The sequence below is a fragment of the Phocoena sinus genome, chromosome 15 (genome assembly GCF_008692025.1).
Source record: "Phocoena sinus isolate mPhoSin1 chromosome 15, mPhoSin1.pri, whole genome shotgun sequence".
NCBI classification, from domain to species: Eukaryota; Metazoa; Chordata; class Mammalia; order Artiodactyla; family Phocoenidae; genus Phocoena; species Phocoena sinus.
Genome location: NC_045777.1, coordinates 25,488,683 through 25,509,364, shown reverse-complemented (window position 1 = coordinate 25,509,364; position 20,682 = coordinate 25,488,683). Strand labels below are relative to the sequence as shown.

Genomic DNA, 20,682 nt, shown 5'->3' with positions numbered 1-20,682 from the left:
AAAACTGTACAAACAGTGCCATTCACCTTACTACATTTTTTAACCATTTTTTAAAATTGAAGGATAGTTAATTTACAACGTTGTGTTAGTTTCAGGTGTACAGCAAAGTGAGTCAGTTATATTCTTTTTCAGATTCTTTTCCATTATAGGTTATTACAAGGTATTGAATATGGTTCCCTGTGCTATACAGCAGGTCCTTGTTATGTATCTATTTTATACATAGTAGTGCGTATCTGTTAATCCCAAATTCCTAATTTATTCCTTCCCCACTTTCCCTTTTGGTAAACATAGTTTGTTTTCTATGCCCATGAGTCTATTTCTGTTTTGTAAACAAATTCATTTATATCATTTTTTTAGAGTCAACATTTAAGTGATAATTGGAATTCCCTGGCAGTCCAGTGGTTAGGACTCTGTGCTTTCACTGCTGTGGGCCATGGTTCCCCTGTTTGGGGAACTAAGATTCTGCAAGCTGTGCCACACAGCTAAAAAAAAAAAAAATTTCAGTGATATTGTATGCTATTTGTCTTTCTCTGCCTGACTTACTTCACTTAGTGTGATAATCTCTTTTTAGATCCATCCATGTTGTTGCAAATGGCATTATTTCATTCTTTTTTATGACTTAGTAATATTCCATTGTGTGTATATGCTGCATCTTCTTTATCCATTTATCTGTTGATGGACATTTAGGTTGTTTCCATGTCTTGGCTATTGTAAATACTGCTGCTGTGAACATAGGGGTGCATGTATCTTTTCAAAATATAGCTTTGTCCAGATATATGCTCAGGAGCATATGACAACTCTATTCCCACCAACAGTGGGAATGTAAAAGAAAAAGAAGGTTTCCTTTTTCTCCATACCCTCTCCAGCATTTATTATTTGGAGACTTCTTAATGATGGCCATTCTGACCAGCATGAGATGGCTCCTCATTGTAATTTTGATTTGCATTTCTCTAGTAATTAGCAGTGTTGAGCATCTTTCCATGTGCCTGTTGGCCATCTGTATATCTTCTTTGGAGAAACGTCTATTTTGGTCTTCTGCCTATTTTTTTTTAATTGGGTTTTTTTTTGATATTAAGCTATATGAGCTGTTTGTATATTTTGGAGATTAATTTCTTGTCAGTTGCATTGTTAGCAAGTATTTTCTCCCAGCCTGTAGATTGTCTTTTCATTTTGTATATGGATTCCTTTGCTGGGCAAAAGCTTTTAAGATTAATTAGATCCCATTTGTTTATTTATTTTTTTATTTCCTTACTCTAGGAGATGGATCCAAAAATATATTGCTGTGGTTTATGTCAAAGAGTGTTCTGCCTATGTTTTCCTCTAGGAGTTTTACAGTATGCAGTCTTATATTTAGGTCTTTAATCCATTTTGGGTTTATTTTTCTATATGGTGTTGGAGAATGTTCTAATTTCATTCTTTTACATGTAGTTGTCCAGTTTTCCCAGCACCACTTACTGAAGAGACTGTCTTTTCTGCGTTGTATATTCTTGCCTCCTTTGTTGTAGATTAGTTGACCATAAGTGCATGGGTTTATTTCTGGGCTTTCTGTCCTTTTCCATTGATCTGTGTGTCTGTTTTTGTGCCAGTACCATACTTTTTTGATTACTGTAGCTTTGTAGTATAGTCAAGTTAGGGAGTGTGATTCCTCCAGCAGTGTTTTTTCTCAAGATTGTTTTGGCTATTTGGGATCTTTAGTGTTTCCACACAAATTAAAAAATTTTTTGTTCCAGTTCTGTGAAAAATGCCATTGGTGATTTGATAGGGATTGCATTGAATCTGTAGATTTCCTTGGGTAGTATGGTCATTTTAACAATATTCATTCTTCTAATCCAAAAACAAGGTATATCTTTGCATCAGTTTGTCATCTTCAGTTTCTATCATCGGTGTCTTGTAGTTTTGGGGTACAGGTATTTTCCCGCCTCAGGTACATTTATTCCTAGGTATTTTATTCTTTTTGATGTAGTGTTAAATGGGATTGTTCGCTTAATTTCTCTTTCTGATATTTTGTTGTTAGTGTATAGAAATGCAACAGATTTCTGTATATTAATTTTGTATCCTGCAACTTTATTGAATTCATTGATGAGCTCTAGTATTTTTCTGGTAGCATCCTTAGGATTTTCTGTATGTAGCATCATGTCATCTGCAAACAGTGACAGTTTTACTTTTACTTTTCCAGATTGGATTCCTTTTATTTTTTTTTCTTCTCTGATTGCTGTGGCTGGGACTTCCAAAACTATGTTGAATAAAAATGGCAAGAGTGGAAATCCTTTTCTTGTTCCTGATCTTAGAGGAAATGCTTTCAGCTTTTCACCCTTGAGTATGCTGTTAGGTGTCGGTTTGTCATATATGGCCTTTATTATGCTAAGTATGTTCTCTCTGTGCCCACTTTTTGAAGAGTTTTTATCATAAATGGGTGTTGAATTTTATCAGAAGCTTTTTCTGCATCTGTTGAGATGATCATATGGTTTTTATTCTTCAGTTTGTTAATGGGTGTATAACATTGATTAATTTGTGGTGACCATGGTGTATAATCCTTTTAATGTATTGTTGGATTCTGTTTGCTGGTATTTTGTTGAGGATTTTTGCATCTGTGTTCATCAGTGGTATTGGCCTGTAATTTTCTTTTTTTTTTTGTAATATCTTTATCAGGGTGATTGTGACCTCATAGAATGAGTTTGGAAGTGTTCCTCCCTCTGCCATTTTTTGGAATAGTTTCAGAAGGATAGGTATTAACGCTTCTTTAAATGTTTGGTATAATTCACCTGTGAAGCTGTCTGGTCTTGGACTTTTGTTTGTTGGGAGTTTTTAAGTTGCTTATTTAATTTCTTTTTTTTTTTTAATTTTATTTATCTTTGGCTGTGTTGGGTCTTTGTTGCTGCATGCGGGCTTTCCCTAGTTGTGGCAAGTGGGGGCTACTCTTTGTTGCGGTGCATGGGCTTTTCATTGCGGTGGCTTCCCTTGTTGCGGAGCACGATCCCTAGAGCATGCGGGCTTCAGTAGTTGTGGCTCACAGGCTCTAGAGCACACACTCTGTGGTTGTGGCTCACTGGCTTAGTTGCTCTGCGGCATGTGGGATCTTACCGGACCAGGGATCGAGCCCATGTCCCCTGCATTGGCAGGCAGGTTTTTAACCACTGCGCCACCGGGGATACCCCAGGTTGCATATTTAATTTCATTACTGGTAATTGGCTGGTTCATATTTTCTGTTTCTTCCTGGTTCAGTCTTGGCAGGTTGTACATTTCTAAGAATTTGTCCATTTCTTCTAGGTTGTCCGTTTTATTGGTATATAGCTGCTCCTAGTAGTCTCTTAAGATCCTTTGTGTTTCAGTGGTGTCAGTTGTAACTTCTCCTTTTCTGATTTTATTGATTTGGGCCCTCTCCCTTTTTTTTCTTGATGAGGCTGGCTAAAGGTTTATCAATTTTGTTTATCTTTTCAGAGAACCAGTTTTTAGTTTCATTGATGTTTTCTGTTTTGTTTTTCTTTTAGTCTCTACTTCATTTATTTATGCTGTGATCTTTATGATTTCATTCCTTCTACTAACTTTGGGTTTTGTTTGTTCTTCTCTAGTTGCTTTAGGTGTAAGTTTAGGTTGTTCATTTGAGATTTTTCATGTTTCCTGAGGTAAGCTAATATCACTATAAACTTTCCTCTTAGAACTGCTTTTGCTGCGTCCCATGGGTTTTGGATTGTTATGTTTCCATTTTCATTTGTGTCTAGGTATTTTTTGATTTCCTCTTTGATTTCTTCAGTGATCCATTGGTTGTTCAGTAGCATGTTGTTTAGCCTCCATGTGTTTGTGTTTTAAAAGATGCTTGATATGATTTCAGGTTTCTTAAATTTACCAAGTCTTGCTTTCTTACCCATCATGTGATCTGTTCTGGAGAATGTTCCATTTACACGTGAAAAAAATTTGTATCCTGCTGCTTTCAGATGGAATGCCCTGTAAATATCAATTAAGTCCATCTGGTCTAATGTGTCATTTAAGACCTGTGTTTCCTTACTGATTTTCTGTCTGGATGATCTGTCCATTGATGTAAGTGGGGTATTAAAGTTCCCCACTATTATTGTGTTACCGTCAGTTTCTCCTTTTATGTCTGTTAACATTTGCCATGTAAATTGAGGTGCTCCTATGTTGTGTGCATATGTATTTACAATTAATTGTTCTATCTTCTTCTTGGATTGATCCTTTGATAATTATGTATGTTTGTTTATTTGGTTTTTTTTGGCCACACTCCTTAGCTTGTGGGATCTTAGTTCCTTGACCAAGGATTGAACCCAGGGCCTCGGCAGTGAGAGCACGGAGTCCTAATTACTGGACCACTAGGGAATTCCCAGTCATAGCCTTTTTCTTTCTTTCTTTTTTTAAAAATTATTTATTTGTTTATTTTATTTATTTGGTTGCACCAGGTCTTAGTTGCAGCAGGCATGTTCCTTAGTTGCGGCTTGGTGGCTTCCTAGTTATGGCACGCAAACTCTTCATTGTGGCATGCATGTGGGATCTAGTTCCCTGACCAGGGATCGAACCCAGGCCTCCTGCATTGTGAGCGCGGAGTCTTCCACTGCAACACCAAGGAAGTTCCCACATTCTTTATTTTAAAGTCTCTTTTGTCTGATATGAGTATTGCTACTCCAACTTTCTTTTGATTTCCATTTGCGTGGAATACCTCTTCCCATCTCCTCACTTTCAGTCTGTATTTGTCTCGAAATCTGAAGTGAGTCTCTTGTAGGCAGCATATATATGGGTCCTGTTTTTGTATCCATTCAGCAGTCTGTCTTTTGGTTGGAGCATTTAGTCCATTTATATTTAGAGTAATTATTGATATGCATGTACCTATTGCCATTTTGTTAATTGTTTTGGATTTGTTTTTGTAGGTCTTTTTTTTTTTTTTTTTTTTTTTTTTTGCGGTACACAGGCCTCTCACCGCTGTGGCCTCGCCTGTTGCGGAGCACAGGCTCCGGACGCACAGGCTCAGCGGCCATGGCTCACGGGCCCAGCCACTCCGCGGCACGTGGGATCTTCCCGTACCGGGGCACGAACCCGTGTCCCCTGCATCGGCAGGTGGACTCTCAACCACTGCGCCACCAGGGAAGCCCTGTAGGTCTTTTTTTCACCTTCTTTTGTTCTCTTCTGTGATTTGATGACTATCTTTAGTGTTGTGTTTGCATTCTTGTTTCTTTTTTGTATGTATATTTATTATAGATTTTGTATAGCAGCCTGTATATATAGGTTTTTGTATAGCAGGTTTTTGTATAGCAGCATACATATATATATATATATATATATATATACATGCTTGTTTTAAGTTGCTGATCTCTTACTTTCAAATGGGTTTTAGATACCCTGCATTTGTACTCTGCTCCCCTCATGATTATTGTTTTTGATATTATATTTTACATCTAATTGTTCTGTGTGTTTCTTTTGTTTTTAAAAATTTATTTATTTTATTTATTTATTTTTGGCTGCGTTGGGTCTTTGTTACTGCGCGTGGGCTTTCTCTAGTTGTGGTGAGCAGGGCTTACTCTTAGTTACAGTGCGCGGTCTCCTCATTGTGGTGGCTTCTCTTGTTGCAGAGCACAGGCTCTAGGCCTGCGGCTTCATTAGTTGTGGCACACAGGCTCAGTAGTTGTCGCTTACAGGCTCTAGAGCGCAGGCTCAGTAGTTGTGGCGCGTGGGTTTAGTTGCTCTGCAGCATGTGGGATCTTCCGGACCAGGGCTTGAACCCATGTTCTGTGCATTGGCAGGCAGATTCTTAACTACTGTGCCACCAGGGAAGTCCATTTTGTGTGTTTCTTTTTTTCTTTTTTTTTTTTTTTGGTACACGTGCCTCTCATTATTGTGGCCTCTCCCGCTGCGAAGCACAGGCTCCGGATGCACAGGCCCAGCGGCCATGGCTCACGGGCCCAGCCGCTCCGCGGCATGTGGGATCTTCCTGGACCGGGGCACGAACCCATGTCCCCTGCATCGGCAGGTGGACTCTCAACCGCTGCGCCACCAGGGAAGCCCCTTCTTTTGTCTTTTAACTACCTCCCCAGTAGCTTTGTATATGGATGATTCCCTACCCTTTTTGTATTTTTGCCTTTACCAGTAAGCTTTTCCATTTCATAATTTTCTTGTTTCTAATTGTGGCCTTTTCTTTTCTGCCTAGGGAAGTTCCCTTAGCATTTGTCATAAAGCTGGTTTAGGGTGCTGAACTCTTTTAGCTTTTGCTTGTCTGTTAAGCTTTTGATTTCTCCACCAAATCTGAATGAGAGCCTTGCTGGGTAGAGTATTCTTGGTTGTAGGTTTTTCTCTTTTATCACTTTAAGTGTATTGTGCCACTCCCTTCTGGTTTGCAGAGTTTCTGCTGAAAAAAATCAGCTGATAGCCTTATTAGGAGTTACTTTGTGTGCTGTTGCTTTTCCCTTATTGCTTTTAATATTCTCTCTTTATCTTTAATTTTTGTCATTTCGATTACAGTGTGTTTTGGTGTGTTTCTCTGCAGGTTAGTCTTGTATGGCAGGGGTCCCCAACCCCTGGGCCATGCATGGACCAGTAGCAGTCCGTGGCCTGTTAGGAGCTGGACTGCACAGCAGGATGTGAGTGGCAGGAGAGTGAGCTAAGCTTCATCTGCCACTCCCCATCGCTCGCATTAATGCCTGAACCATCCCATCCCCCACCCCGCCCCCTGTGGAAAAATTGTCTTCCATGAAACCAGTCCATGGTGCCAAAAAGGTTGGAGACTGCTGCTGTATGGGACTCTGTACCTCCTGGACTTGGGTGACTATTTCCTTTCCCAGGTTAGGGAAGTTTTCAGCTATTATCTCTTCACACATTTTCTCAGGCCCTTTCTCTCTTTTTCTACTCCTTCTGGGTCCCCTGTAATGCAAACATTAGTACGCTTGATGTTGTTCCAGAGGTCTCTTACACTGTCTTCATTTCTTTTCATTCTTTTTTCTTTTTGACGGCAGTGATTTCCACTACTCTGTGTTTCAGCTTACTGATCCATAATTCTGCCTCGTTTAGTCTACTGTTGATTCCTTCTAGTGTGTTTTTCATTTCCGTCATTATATTCTTCTGTTTGGTTGCTCTTTATATTTTCTAATTCTTTGTTAAAAACTGCTAGTTTATTGCTCTCTGCATACATTTTCCTCCCAAGTCCTGTGATCATCTTTATGATCATTACTCAACTCTTTCTTGGGTAGATTGCCTATCTCCACATCACTGGTTCTTCTGGGGTTTTATCTTGTTCCTTTGTCTGAAACATTCTACTGTCACCTCATTTTTTTAATGTTTATTTATTTGTCTGTACCAGGTCTTAATTGCAACACATGGGATCTTCAATGCCATGTGCGGGATCTTTTACTTGCAGCAAGCATGCAGGATCTTTTTTTTTTTTTAGTTGCAGCATGCAGGGTCTTTAGTTGTGGCATGCAAACTCTCAGTTGCAGCATGTGGGATCTAGTTCTGTGACCAGGGATCGAACCCTGGCCCCCTGCATCCAGAGCGCAGAGTCTTAGCCACTGGACCACCAGGGAAGTCCCCACCTCATTTTGTCTAAATTGCTATTTGTATTTTTATGTATGTGATAGGTTAGTTATGTTTCTCAGCTTTAGAGAAGTGGTCCTCTGTAGGAGATGTCCTATGTGTCCCAGCAACGCACTCCCGTCTCATCACCCAAGGGCCACAGGCCAGCTGGTCCCAGGGTAGTGTCTCGCCTGCGTTTGCAGAGTTGCAGCAAAAATCTGTATCCACCAGAAGTGCTTGAAGTTATTGCCTTTTTGAAGAAAAACATACTTCTGGCAGCAAATTGCATCTCTTGTGGAATCTTGCTTGACTTCAATACCACAGCCAATGCCATGCTGCACCAAATCTGTATGCTACATTTTTGAGATAAGTACAGTTATTTTGAAATGAGTTAATAATAAATATTGTTTAAATTCTCAGTTTCAATTTCAGATATAATGATTATCAATAGATGTAACCCATATTAATTAGAGGGATTATGAGACTAAAATGTTTATGAACTGCTGCTTTAAAAGATGATTCAGTATTGTACAGAGGAAACACTTTCATACAAGGCAAAATGACTTTTTCCTCATTTGAGATTCTATCCCTGTTGTTTTGTATAACTGTAGGTGGTTCATTGTCATTGCTGTATAATGTTTCATTGTAGGAATATACAGTTTATACTTTTTGATGGACATTTGAGTTGTTTATATTTTGAGGCAGCATCAGGGGTCCCCCAGTACCACCCCCATGTCTTGAGATTTGCTAGAATTGTCCAGACTTGGCATATAGTTGTGCTCACAGCTAAGTTGTTTTCTTTTTCGGGCTGCAACAGGTCTTAGTTGCAGCCCACAGGATCTTTGTTGAGGCATGCGGGATCTTTCGTTACAGCATGCAGGCTCTTCATTGTGGTGCACAGGCTTCTCTTTAGTTGTGAAATGCAGGTTTTCTCATCTCTAGTTGTGGCGCGCAGCTTCCAGAGCACGTGAGCTCTGTAGTTTGTGGCACACGGGCTCTAGATGAGGCGCATGAGCTTAGTAGTTGTGGCACGCGGGCTTAGTTATCCTGCAGCATGTGGGATCTTAGTTCCCTGATGAGAGATCAGACCTGCATCCCCTGTATTGCAAGGCAGATTCTTTACCACTGGACCACCAGGGAAGTCCCTAAGATTTAATACAGAGGCATAATAAAGGTACACAGCTGGGGCTTCCCTGGTGGCGCAGTGGTTGGGAGTCCACCTGCCGATGCAGGGGACACGGGTTCGTGCCCCGATCCGGGAAGATCCCACATGCTGCGGAGCGGCTGGGCCCGTGAGCCATGGCCACTGAGCCTGTGCATCCGGATCCTGTGCTCCGCAGTGGGAGAGGCCACAACAGTGAGAGGCCCGCGTACTGCAGGAAAAAAAAAAAAAAGATACACAACTGGATCAAAAAGGTGAGAAACACAGTTGTGATCCGGAGGAATCCATATATAGACTTCCTTTTTCTCCTCTATGAACAGTCACACAGAGTTCACTCTTCCCCCAGCAGTGAAAATACAGCAACTTATGTATGATGTTTCTGCCCAAGGAACCCCATTAAACCCTCAATGCCCAAGGTTTTTCCTGCGGTCTGGGCACATAGGCACTCTTGGCATAGCACCTATGAAACTCCAGACACATAGAAGGAAAAGTGGTGTTTAGCATCAATCAGAGTTTGTAAAAACAGTACCCCGATCCATTAGGGAAACATTTTGTTTGTTTGGGGTGGGAGTGGGGTCCCTTTATTGGTCAAATTTTAGAGTATTATGGAAAAGTATTTCTGGCTCTAGACTAATAAAATTGGCCTTAAATGTCAAAATGAGTTTGAGCATAATTGGAAGCAAAGTAGCCATCAGAATGTTACGCCAATTCCAGCAGCAAATTGAGTCTGCTTAATTTCAAGAGTAGAAGAAAAAAATGACAGCTCATTTGCACGCGTGCATGCGCGCACACACACACACACACACACACACACAGAGAGAAAGTGAATTTTTTTCTAGCTATGAAGGAATATGTAGATGTAGCCAATCATCTCTTTTAAATGGCTGTGCTTGGGTTAATGTTTCTTTTTTTTTTTTTCCAAATTTTTGAAATTGTGTCATCATAAGGAGGTGGTAAAATACATATAGCACAAAATTTACCATCGTAACCATTTTTAAGTGTACAATTCAGTGGTATTAAGTATATTCATTGTTGTGCAACTATCACCACCGTCTACCTTCAGAACACTTTTTATCTTTCAAAACTGTAACTCTGTGCCATTAAACAGTAATTCCCCATTTCCTTCTTTCCCCAGCTTCTGTCAGCCACCATTCTACTTGACTACTCCAGGTACCTCCTATTAGTGAAATCACATAGTATTTGTCTTTTTGTAGCTAGCTCATTTCACTTAGTGTAATGTTGTCAAGGTTTATCCGTGTTGTAGCATGTGTTACAGCTTTTTACCTTGCAAGCAGGCTTTCCTAAGGTTAGCAGTTGTAGACCAGCTATATTAACTCTTTTCTGTACAGGGGCCATTACAAATAATGAACATTGTTATTTATGGTACATGTGTGCAAGCACTGCACTGAACAATGGAATTGTGATTTCATAGAGTATACATGTATATAAATTTAGTATATAAGGTCAAATGGTTTTCCCAAGTTTTACACCAATTTATAATCTCACATACTGAGATTTTCATTCAGATCAGCGTCTTAGTCCTTTTAGGCTCTTAGAATAGAATACCATAGACTAGGTAGTTTATAAACAACCAATATTCGTCTCTCATAGTTCTGAAGGTTGCTAAGTCCAAGATCAAGGTGTCAGCAGATTCGGTGTCTCATGAGAGCCCACTTCCTGGTTCATAGATGGCCATCTTCTCACTGTTTCCTCACAGGGCGGAATGGGCAAGAGAGCTCCCTGGTGTCTTTTTTATGAGGGCACTAATGCCATTCACTAGGGCTCTGTCCTCATGACCTAGCCACCTCCAAAAGGCCTCACTTCCAAATATCAACACATTGAAAATGAGATTTCAACATAGGAATTTTGAGGGCTTACAAAAACATATAGTCTATAGCAATTGATATTGAAACTATAAATATATTTGGAGACAATACAAGGTGAGAAATGTTTGTTAAATTTGATATCCATTCATTGTTAAAAAACAAACAGCAAACCAATTATAGCAGGAACTTCCTTAATCTGATGACAGTTGTATGTATAAAACACACTTTAGCAAGCCTATGCTAAGTGGTGAAATTTCAAAAGCGTTCCCTCTGATATTAGGAACCAGATAGGATCTCTTTTCTCTTCACTGTAATCCTGAACATCATAGCCTAGCAAATAAGATATAAGGATTGGGGCTTCCCTCGTGGCGCAGTGGTTGAGAGTCCGCCTGCCGCTGCAGGGGACACGGGTTCGTGCCCCGGTCCGGGAAGAACCCACATGCTGCGGAGCGGCTAGGCCCGTGAGCCATGGCCGCTGGGCCTGTGCATCCAGAGCCTGTGCTTCGCAACGGGAGAGGCCACAACAGTGAGAGGCCTGCGTACCGCAAAAAAAAAAAAAAAAAAAAAGATACAAGGATTGGAGGGACTTCCCTGGTGGTCCAGTGGATAAGACTCCATGCTTCCAATGCAGGGGGCCCAGGTTCAATCCCTCATCAGGGAGCTAGATTCTGCGTGCATGCAGCAACTAAGAATTCACATTCTGCAACTAAGAGTCCACATGCTGCAACTAAGAACTCGCATGCCCAACTAAGAAGCCTGCATGCTGCAACGAAGATCCCACGTGCCCCAGCTAAGACCCAGCACAGCCTAAATAAATAAATAATACATAAATAAATAAAATATTTTTTAAAATATATAAGGATTGGAGAAACATAAATAAAACTGCCATGGGCTTCCCTGGTGGCTCAGTGGTTGAGGGTCCTCCTGCTGATGCAGGGGATGCGGGTTCGTGCCCCGGTCCGGGAGGATCCCACGTGCCGTGGAGTGGCTGGGCCCGTGAGCCATGGCTGCTGAGCCTGCGCATCCGGAGCCTGTGCTCCACAACGAGAGAGGCCACAAAGGTGAGAGGCCCGCGTACCACAAAAAAAACTGCCATTATTCATAGATACAATGATTGCCTTATTTGTATTGCATTTGAGCTTACCAATCCGTTATTTTTCCTTTTCTTTCCTTTCCTTTCTTTTTCTTTTCTTTCCTTTTTCCTTTTTCTTTTTTTCTACCATCTTGTTGAAAACATTGTCTAATTTGGAGGAGAATTAACACCTTTAGATTATTATATTTCTGTATCCGTGAAAGCCTTATTTGGTCTTTTTTGTTTTATAGATGTATTTTTATTTATTTATTTTGGCTGCTTTGGGTCTTCGTTGCTGTGCACGGGCTTTCTCTAGTCGTGGCTAGTGGGGGCTACTCTTCGTTTTGGTGCAAGGGCTTCTCATTGTGATGGTTTCTCTTGTTTGGAGCACAGGCAATAGGTGCTCAGGCTTCAGTAGTTGTGGCATGCGGGCTTTAGTAGTTGTGGTTCGCGGACTCTAGAGTGCAGGCTCAGTAGTCATGGTGCACGGGCTTAGTTGCTTCGCAGCATGTGGGATCTTCCTGGACCAGGGCTCGAACCTGTGTCCCCTGTGTTGGCAGGCGGATTCTTAACCACTGTGCCACCAGGGAAGCCCTTATTTGGTCTTGTATTTATGAAAGGAATCATTAAGATTTTGGCAGGCATATGTAAATGGAACAGTAATTCCACGTGGAGGAGACTTCGTTAGCAAAGTCAGAAAAGGCCACACAGGTAGCAAGAGTTTAGTTCACCTGTGTGCATTTGGTATTTCTGGTGTGTAAGAGAAGAGGTAAGGTGCTGGTGGTCCGTAACTGTACCAGGAAGCAAGCGTGGCAGTTTCCACTGCAAGGTAAAGGTAAATGTTTTGTACTCTGGCTACTTATTTGGAGAATACACATTCTGGAAGGTAGTTTTATACCTTAAACTAGACAGTTCCTTTGACCTACCAGTATCTCTCCTTGACATTCATCTTAAGATAAGAAAATAATAAACAATGTGCACTAACATTATTTATAATGTCAAAAAAAATTGAACCACCTAAATGTTCTATAAAAGCCTGAGTAAATGACAGTACCTCAGTTTAATGGAATATGATGTAGTCATATCAAGTCTGGTTCAGAGGTATAACAGAAAGGTATACTTCTTCCTATTCCTCCTGACAAATACAGCAAAAAAACCAATGGACGTTATGTATAAAACAAAGGTAAGAAGACTCTGAAAGATGGAGAGAAGAAGGCAGATTGGCTAGTGACCTTGAGACTCAAGTACACAGCAGTGAGTTCCCTTGGCTTTGTGCTGTCATCATATATCCTGGACTGTGGTCTGGAGAAGCCAGTATTATGGAAATACTAATGAGCACAGACCAAAAGCAAACAAACCAAAACCCACAAAATAAACCCCACCTCCTTCTAGCCAAAGGACTAGGAAAGGAGCAACTGAACAAGATACAAAACTTTTGGACAAAAATCACTCTGTGGCAGTCAAACACCTCAGTAAAAAAACCACAATAATATACACCCTTCCCCCTCCCCTACAAGGCCTATTGGGGAGGCTGAGCTCCTACCCCTGCCCAGCAGTAGGGAACCCCTCTTTCCTTCTACAAATCAACAGAGGTTGAGTGGGGAGCCTGGGATTATACCCCACCTGAGAGCATCAAAGATTCTTCTCTTCCCAATGGCACACTATCAGAGGATGCCTCGAAAATAGAAGACGTAGATAAGATCTGGAGTCTTACAACATAGAACCCAAAACATCCAGGATACAGCAGAAAATCGCTTGTCATACCAAGAACTGACCATCTCAAGTGGAATGAGAAAAGGTAACCAACAAACATCAGTTAAGATGACCCAGATGTTTGAAATATGTGACGAGTTTTGAAGCAGCCATCATAAAAATGCTTCAGTGAGCAGTTATCAGCACAAATGAAGAAATACAAAGCCTCAGCAAGGAAATAGAAGATATAAAGAAGAACTAAATGGAAAGTTGAGAACTGACAAATATAATAATGAAATTAAAAACTTAGTGATGGGGACTTCCCTGGTGGCACAGTGGATAAGAATCTGCCTGCGAATGCAGGGGACACGGGCTCGAGCCCTGATCCTGGAAGATCCCACATGCCACGGAGCAACGAAGCCTGTGAGCCACACCTACTGAGCCTGTGCTCTAGAGCCGGTGTGCCACAACCACTGAGCCCGCATGCCACAACTGCTGAGCCTGCATGCTTGAAGCCCATGCTCTGCAACAAGAGAAGCCACCGCAAGGAGAAGCCCGCGTGCCACAACAAAGAGTGACCCACACTCACAATGACTAGAGAAAGCCCGCGCAGCAACAAAGACCCAATGCAGCCAAATAAATAAATAAAAAATTTTTAAAAACCCAGAAAAACAGCTCAGTGATGGACTCAACAATAGACTGTAGAGAACAGAGGAAAGAATCAGTGAACTTGAAGCTGGAACAATAGAAAACTACCCAGTCTATTTATTGGGAAGTCCACTACCCAATCTAAACAACATACAGAAAATAAGTAAAAAAACATGAACAGAACCTCAGGGATTTAAAAGAGTATAACAAAAGATCTGAGTCACAGTAGGAGGAGAGAAAGAATGTGGGGCTGAAATAATGCCTGAGAAGTTCCCAAATTTAACAAAAGATCCAAGCCTACAGATTCAAAAAGGCTGAGCAGACCTCAAAGAAGACATCCCATCCCAGGAATTCCCTTGTTGTCTAGTGGTTAGGACTCCGAGTTCTCACTGCTGAGGGCCCAGGTTCAATTCCTGGTCAGGGAACTGGAATCCCACAAGCCCTGTGGTGTGGCCAAAAAAAAAGCAACAACAAAAAGACATCCCATCCCATCCCAAAAAAGTCTTGAAAACAACAGAGAAAGCATCAGTAACCATGGATGCCAGAAGGAAGTGGCATATTTGTCAAGTGCTGGGAGAAAAGATTGTCAACCCAGAATCTTGTATCTATCAAAACATATCCTTCTTGAATGAAGGGTAGAAGGATCAAAATATTTTCACACGAAGTAAAGCTGAGAGAATTTTTCTTCAGCAGCCCTACACTAAAATAATGGCTAGGGAATTCCCTGGCGGTCCAGTGCCACGCTGTCACTGCCAAGGGCCCGGGTTCAATCCCCGGTTGGGAAACTAAGATCCCACAAGCCACAGGGCGTGGCCAGAAAAAAAAAAAAAAGCTAAAAGAGCTTCTTGGAACAGAAAGGAACGATAAAAGAAGGAATCTTAAAATATCAGGATAGGTGAAGGAAAAATGGAAAGAGTAAAAATATAGGTAAATACAATAGACTTTACTTCTCTTGGGTTGTCTAAATTATGTTTGATGGTTGAAGCAAAAATTATAACCTTGTCTGTTATGGTTGTCAGTATATATAAAGGAAATATTTAAGACAATTATTATTATAAACCGGGGAGGACAAAGGTAGATGGGGTTTCTATACTTCTTGGTCTTGATTTCAGTGGTGATAACGTTAATGTACACATGCCATGAAATGGCGTAGAACTATACACACATATTACCATGGTAGTTTCCTAGTTTTGATATTGCACTATAATTACATAAAATATAAACATTGGGGGAACCTTGGTGCAGGATACAGAGGAACCTATCTGCTATTTTTTGCAACTTCCTGTGATTATCATTATTTCAAAATCTTAAAAGAGCCGCCACCCGGGCTGCTCCTGTAGCGATGGCTCCCTTTGTGACCTTGGTCCTGCTCGGGCTGCTCTCGCTGTCTGGCCTGAACGCTGTCCATCGTCCTCCGAAGGTTCAGGTTTACTCACGACACCCCGCAGAGAATGGAAAACCAAATTACCTGAACTGCTATGTGTCTGGGTTCCATCCACCCCAGATTGAGATTGATTTGCTGAAGAATGGGGAGAAGATGGAAGTGGAGCAATCAGACCTGTCTTTCAGCAAGGACTGGTCTTTCTACCTTCTGGTCCACACTGCGTTCACTCCCAACGGAGTGGATCAGTATAGCTGCTGCATGAAACACGTTACTCTCAGAGAGCCCAAGACAGTTAAGTGGGATCGAGACCACTAACCAGCATCATGGAGGTTTGAAGATGCCTCATTTGGATTGGACTAATTCCAAATTCTGTTGTCTTGCTTTTTATTTTTTAATTTTTTTTTAAAATTTATTTTGTTGAAGTGTAGTTGATTTATAATGTTGTGTTAACTTCTGCTGTGTAGCAAAGTGATTCAGTTATTCTTGTCTTGCTTTTTAATGCTTATATATTTTTATGCTTTATGCATATAAATCAGAAGTTGTATTGATGTTACCGCAAATCTCATCTTCTTTATAATTCTACCTAGGGCACTACGTCTCCACGTTTGACCTGTCTTGGCAGGTAGCTGTAGTGGGGGCTCTGGCAACCTAGAGGTGGGGAAGACAGAATTTCAGGTTTAACATCAGCATCTCGGTCAAATCTGAATTCTTCAGTCTCTTCTGCATACAAAACTGGATAACAAGATAGTATGCATGTTTAGAGTAAACCTCCAATTTGTAATTTTTCTTAGAATTTTGGAAAATTTTTGAAAGATAATTTTCAGAATTATGGAAATTTATTACAGTGGATAAAACATTTTGCCATATAAAATCCATATTTACCTCTTACATCTGTTAGAGAGAGACTTGGTTGTGCCTATTTTGTTTGTTTCACTAATTAAAACAATGGTAAAACATTGTGTTCAGCTTCTCAAAGGAACAACAGCTGACTTCTCAATGTCAGTGGGATCCAGAACATAGCAGAAAGTAATCATGAATGTAGTAAAACAACTGCCTACCTAGAATTCCATACACAACAAAAATATCTTTTAAAAAATCACAGCAAAGTAAACATCATTAGATAAAAAGTCAGATTTCAGTTCCTTTTAGATCCTTACTAAAGGAGATTCTAAATGATGCACTTCAGGCAGAGAGAAGGCCTAAAATGTGAGAAGAAAGGAAGAGCAAAGGAAATGTATCAGTTCTGTGTAAAAAGAAATCAACCTAAATAAGCACATAAACTGAATATTTAATATCTAACTAGTAGAGGGCACAGGAGCTTATGGAGTGCTAGTGATGTTTTATTTCTTGACATGGATGGTGGTTACAAGAGATTTTGCTTTGTAATTTTTTGTTAAATGTACATATTCTGCACATTTTAAAGGAATGTTATATTTCACATTAAAAATCATAAAATTAAAAAAAAAATCTTAAAATATAAAAAAAATTTTAGTCTGGTGGCTTATCTATACCCATTGTCTTGTAAGATCTCTATAAGTGTTGCCCTTAGGAGCCAGTGGACTAGATTCCCTTCATACTTTGCATTCTTACATTCTGTCTTCCTCAGAAGCATCTTTCTCAAGGCTGCACTTTCACTTCTTCAGTTGGCCCTTCTGTGAAGCCTTCCTTGTCCCCCTAAGTCTGCATGCCAGTAGTGTCCTGCACACATGTACTGTGATCATACTGTAATGAATGGCTTACTTTTCAGTTTTCCCACTAGACTATGAGGAAACAACTGGGCTCTTATTTATTAAGTAACTGAATGAGAGGGAAGGATAACAGAACAATGGCCTATCTTCCCTCTCGGATAGAGGATTGCCTGGCATCTATAGTATATATAGCCTTGAGTCCGTTTCTCTAACTTAAGTTAATCTTTTCCCTCCTTTGTCCATCCATAAGAAAACTTAGTCATTTCCTTCAGTCTTTCCATAGATTTAATCTACTTGTGTTTACTGTTTGAGGCCTGATTGCATTATTTGTAGTAGGGAGTGAATAGCATTCTCTTACACTTAATTTTTATTCCCGATTGCCGGTAGAGTTGGTTGCATTGTATACCTGTCATTTACTTAAAACAAGCACTCAGCTAAGGTTTAAAAGAACATTTTTGGTATGAGATGGGGTAAACTGTACAAACATTTTCATTTAACATGGTTAAATTTGATACACTCTTCTTTCCCAAAGGGAAATATTTTAGTTTTTTCTCAATATTGTATGATACATTTGGAAAATCCAACATAATTTCACATCCAGAAATAACTACTGTTGTAATTGTCCTTCCAGATACTTAAAATACTATATAAATGTATATGTGTTATTTTCAAAAATAGATTGTTGGAATATACTGCCATGTTTTCTGGTTTTTTACTTAGTATATTATAGACACCTTTCTTCAATGCATACAAATCTGCCCCCTACCTTAAGCATTCTGATGTATGATGGTATTACAATTTTTAATACAGTTTTGTGTTGAGGACCTATATGTTTTCCATTTCTTCTTGTTAAGAAACAATATTTTGCTGATGAATCATTTGTGTGGTACATGTTACATCTTTGAACACTTGATGATTTTATAAAAATAAATCCTAGAAGTCATCATTGTCCTTTCAGGCAAGCAAGAATTCAGATTGATGTTTTATTTTGTTTTGTTCTGAACTTATTATTTTGCTGTGTTTTAGGGAATTGAAGTAAAAATAAAAATATTTTGTGAACTTTGAAGAAAATATTTGTATTGGTACATTCCTCTTAGCAAAGGAGCTGAGAATCTTAGTTTAAAGAAAGACCTGAAAAAATACAGGGGAAGTGCTAATAACTTTCATGGGAATACTAAAATCTAACCAGTGGAAGTCTGCGCATTTGGAGGTGCTCTGATTTGCAAACAGACCACTGGAAGGTAGAAGCCATCTTTTTTTGTTGTTAACTTCTGATTTAGAGATTTAGGGAACTGATGGTTAGGAGGTAGGCAGAACCAATGAAGAAATGAACTTCTGAAGACGTGAGGCTCTGAGTCATTAAGTTGATATCCTGGACTGATTTGGGAACTGTTCAGCTGGAAACACTGTAAGCTTGGTTACCTGTACCTGAGGTGACTTGTGATGAACCCCTCAATACAAGGAACCTGAGTGCCTCTCTTCACGAGAGGAAGGCAATGCCCTATTCTGCCCAGGCTGCTGAGCGTAGAAGGGAATTTGTTAGATATGGAGTAGTAGAAAAGAAAATCAAGGAGGCTGAATTTCTTTTATAAAGGAAACAATTTGGTTAACCTTTGAGAGGGATTTGAGTTCATAATAGTGCTCTTGGAGTTATTCCTTTCCTTATTATTTCAAAGGGTTCAGCACTATCAGATTTATGTTAGATCACTGTCCAGTTTTAGAAGTTGAACAGTGCTATTTATCTTTTCAGAACTCAACAGTAACAATTGAAGAATTCCATTGCAAGCTCCAAGAGGCTACAAACTTTCCTCTTCGTCCTTTTGTTATTCCATTCCTCAAGGTAATTTTTATGAGATAACTACTGGAATGTAATTTATCTTCAACATTTCCTCAAGATCTGTTACTGATCCCTGTTCTATGATCTACATCAGGGCAGCTTGCCACATTTTATATCTGTATTTTATTTGGGGCTGCTACAGAAGTGTGAGTGGTTTGCGAATAAGCTTTATGCTTGATGAGATGAGAGTTGCAAAAGCCTTGAGTCGTGGTCTGTATGCAGACACTGTTGGTGACACACATAAGGAGCAGGTGGGGAGGCAGGGAACAGGAGTAGAGTGGGATGGAGGTGCGCATGGCATGGAGGTTGGGCTCTTAGCAAAGGAAGTAACTGGACACAGTCTTTTGGTTGTGGCCAGTGGGGGAAGAGTGTATGTTACGGGAGGAGGCTCTCAAAACAGAGGCCTTTGTAAGTTAGGACTAACCCTTAGGACAGGAGTATGTGGGAAGGCAGTGTTTACTTCTCTCCTCCCCCCAGTTAGTCTAGTTCTAATTACATCCTCTGGAATTAATGTCCCCTGGAACATAACTTTTGGAGACACTGTTTAAAATTATTATGCGTACCTGATAAGTGAGGCTGTGTTAAATTTATATATAATATGCTCCTTTTAAAAAAAAACTTTTTATTTTGAAATAATTTCATGCTCACAAAAAAGTTTCAAGATGGTACAATAAAATTCAGATTCTCCAAATGTTGATATTTTATCACATCTGCATTATTATTCTCTTTTCTTTCCATTTATTTTTTTCCTCAGAAATGTTTCAGGGTAAGCTGCAGACATGATACATCTAAATACTGATACTTTAGTATAATTATCAAATCAAGAAATTAACATTGATATTTATAACACTATTACCTATAGACCTTATTCATATTTCACCAGATGTCCCACAAATGTCCTTTTTAACAAAATGTCTTTTTTTTTGGTCCTGTATCTAATTCAGGATCACATGTTGGATTACATTGTCATATCTCTTCAGTCCATTTTAATCTGGAACAGCTTCTCAGTCTTTTATGATTTGGACAGTTTTGAAGAGTACAGAATAGTTATTTTATATCATATGTTTCAATTTGGATTTTTCTGATACCTCTTCATGATGAGAATGAGGTTATGCTTTTTAGGCAGAAATAGCAGGTAGGTGGTATTACTGCATGCTATCAGGAGACATAGATGTGAATTTGTCTCATAAAGTGGTGATGTGGACTTTGATCAGTTGGTAAAGGTGGTGTCCACCATGCTTTCCCACTGTAAAGTTACTATTTTTCCCATTAAACAATTTTTAAAAACAGGTAACATTATGACTCATACAGATTTTAAAAAGTGAACCTGTGTCGTAGATTTTATTTAATTCATTATTAATGAGGGAATCTGTAAGGTGTTATAACCTGTTCAGGGGAGAAGCCAAAGAACAGACATTATAGGTCAGGATTATTGATAAGAATATGCAAACAAAAGTAAAATTGGCTTCTTCCGCAGTAGGCAAGGGAAGTCTCTAGAACCTCTATGCATGTAATTTTATGCATGTTCATAGACAACAAGTTTTTTTTTTTTTTTTTTTTGCGGTACGCGGGCCTCTCACCGCTGTGGCTCCTCCCGTTGCGGAGCACAGGCTCCAGACGCGCAGGCTCAGCAGCCATGGCTCACGAGCCCGGCCGCTCTGCGGCATGTGGGATCTTCCCGGACCGGGGCACAAACCCGTGTCCCCTGCATTGGCAGGCGGACTCGCAACCACTGCGCCACCAGGGAAGCCCGACAACAAGTTTTTTGCTTTGCAACCAGTTATGTGTAAGTTGCAATCCTATAAAATAGGTCAAAGGCAATGAATGACTAGAGTCAGATAACAGTGTATTCTAGACCAGGCATAGT

At 40.0% G+C, this 20,682-nt stretch overlaps 2 protein-coding genes across 3 annotated transcripts in view; both read left to right on the top strand.

Annotated features, from left to right (window-relative positions):
- CBFA2T2 (CBFA2/RUNX1 partner transcriptional co-repressor 2) overlaps positions 1-20,682 on the top strand; it is a 165,341-nt gene that overhangs the window by 121,368 nt on the left and 23,291 nt on the right. For both annotated transcript variants that reach the window (XM_032606438.1, XM_032606439.1), the window contains exon 4: positions 18,729-18,818. In XM_032606438.1, the coding sequence (XP_032462329.1) occupies positions 18,729-18,818 (90 nt within the window). The remainder of the gene's footprint in view (positions 1-18,728; positions 18,819-20,682) is intronic.
- LOC116740649 (beta-2-microglobulin-like) lies at positions 15,229-15,672 on the top strand. The gene has a single exon (XM_032606440.1). It carries the CDS (start codon positions 15,249-15,251, stop codon positions 15,603-15,605), a length of 357 nt encoding a protein of 118 aa, XP_032462331.1. The 5' UTR covers positions 15,229-15,248; the 3' UTR covers positions 15,606-15,672.

Excerpts from the sequence above, each read along its gene's own strand:
- LOC116740649 (XM_032606440.1), top strand. The coding sequence starts at position 15,249 with ATGGCTCCCTTTGTGACCTTGGTCCTGCTCGGGCTGCTCTCGCTGTCT.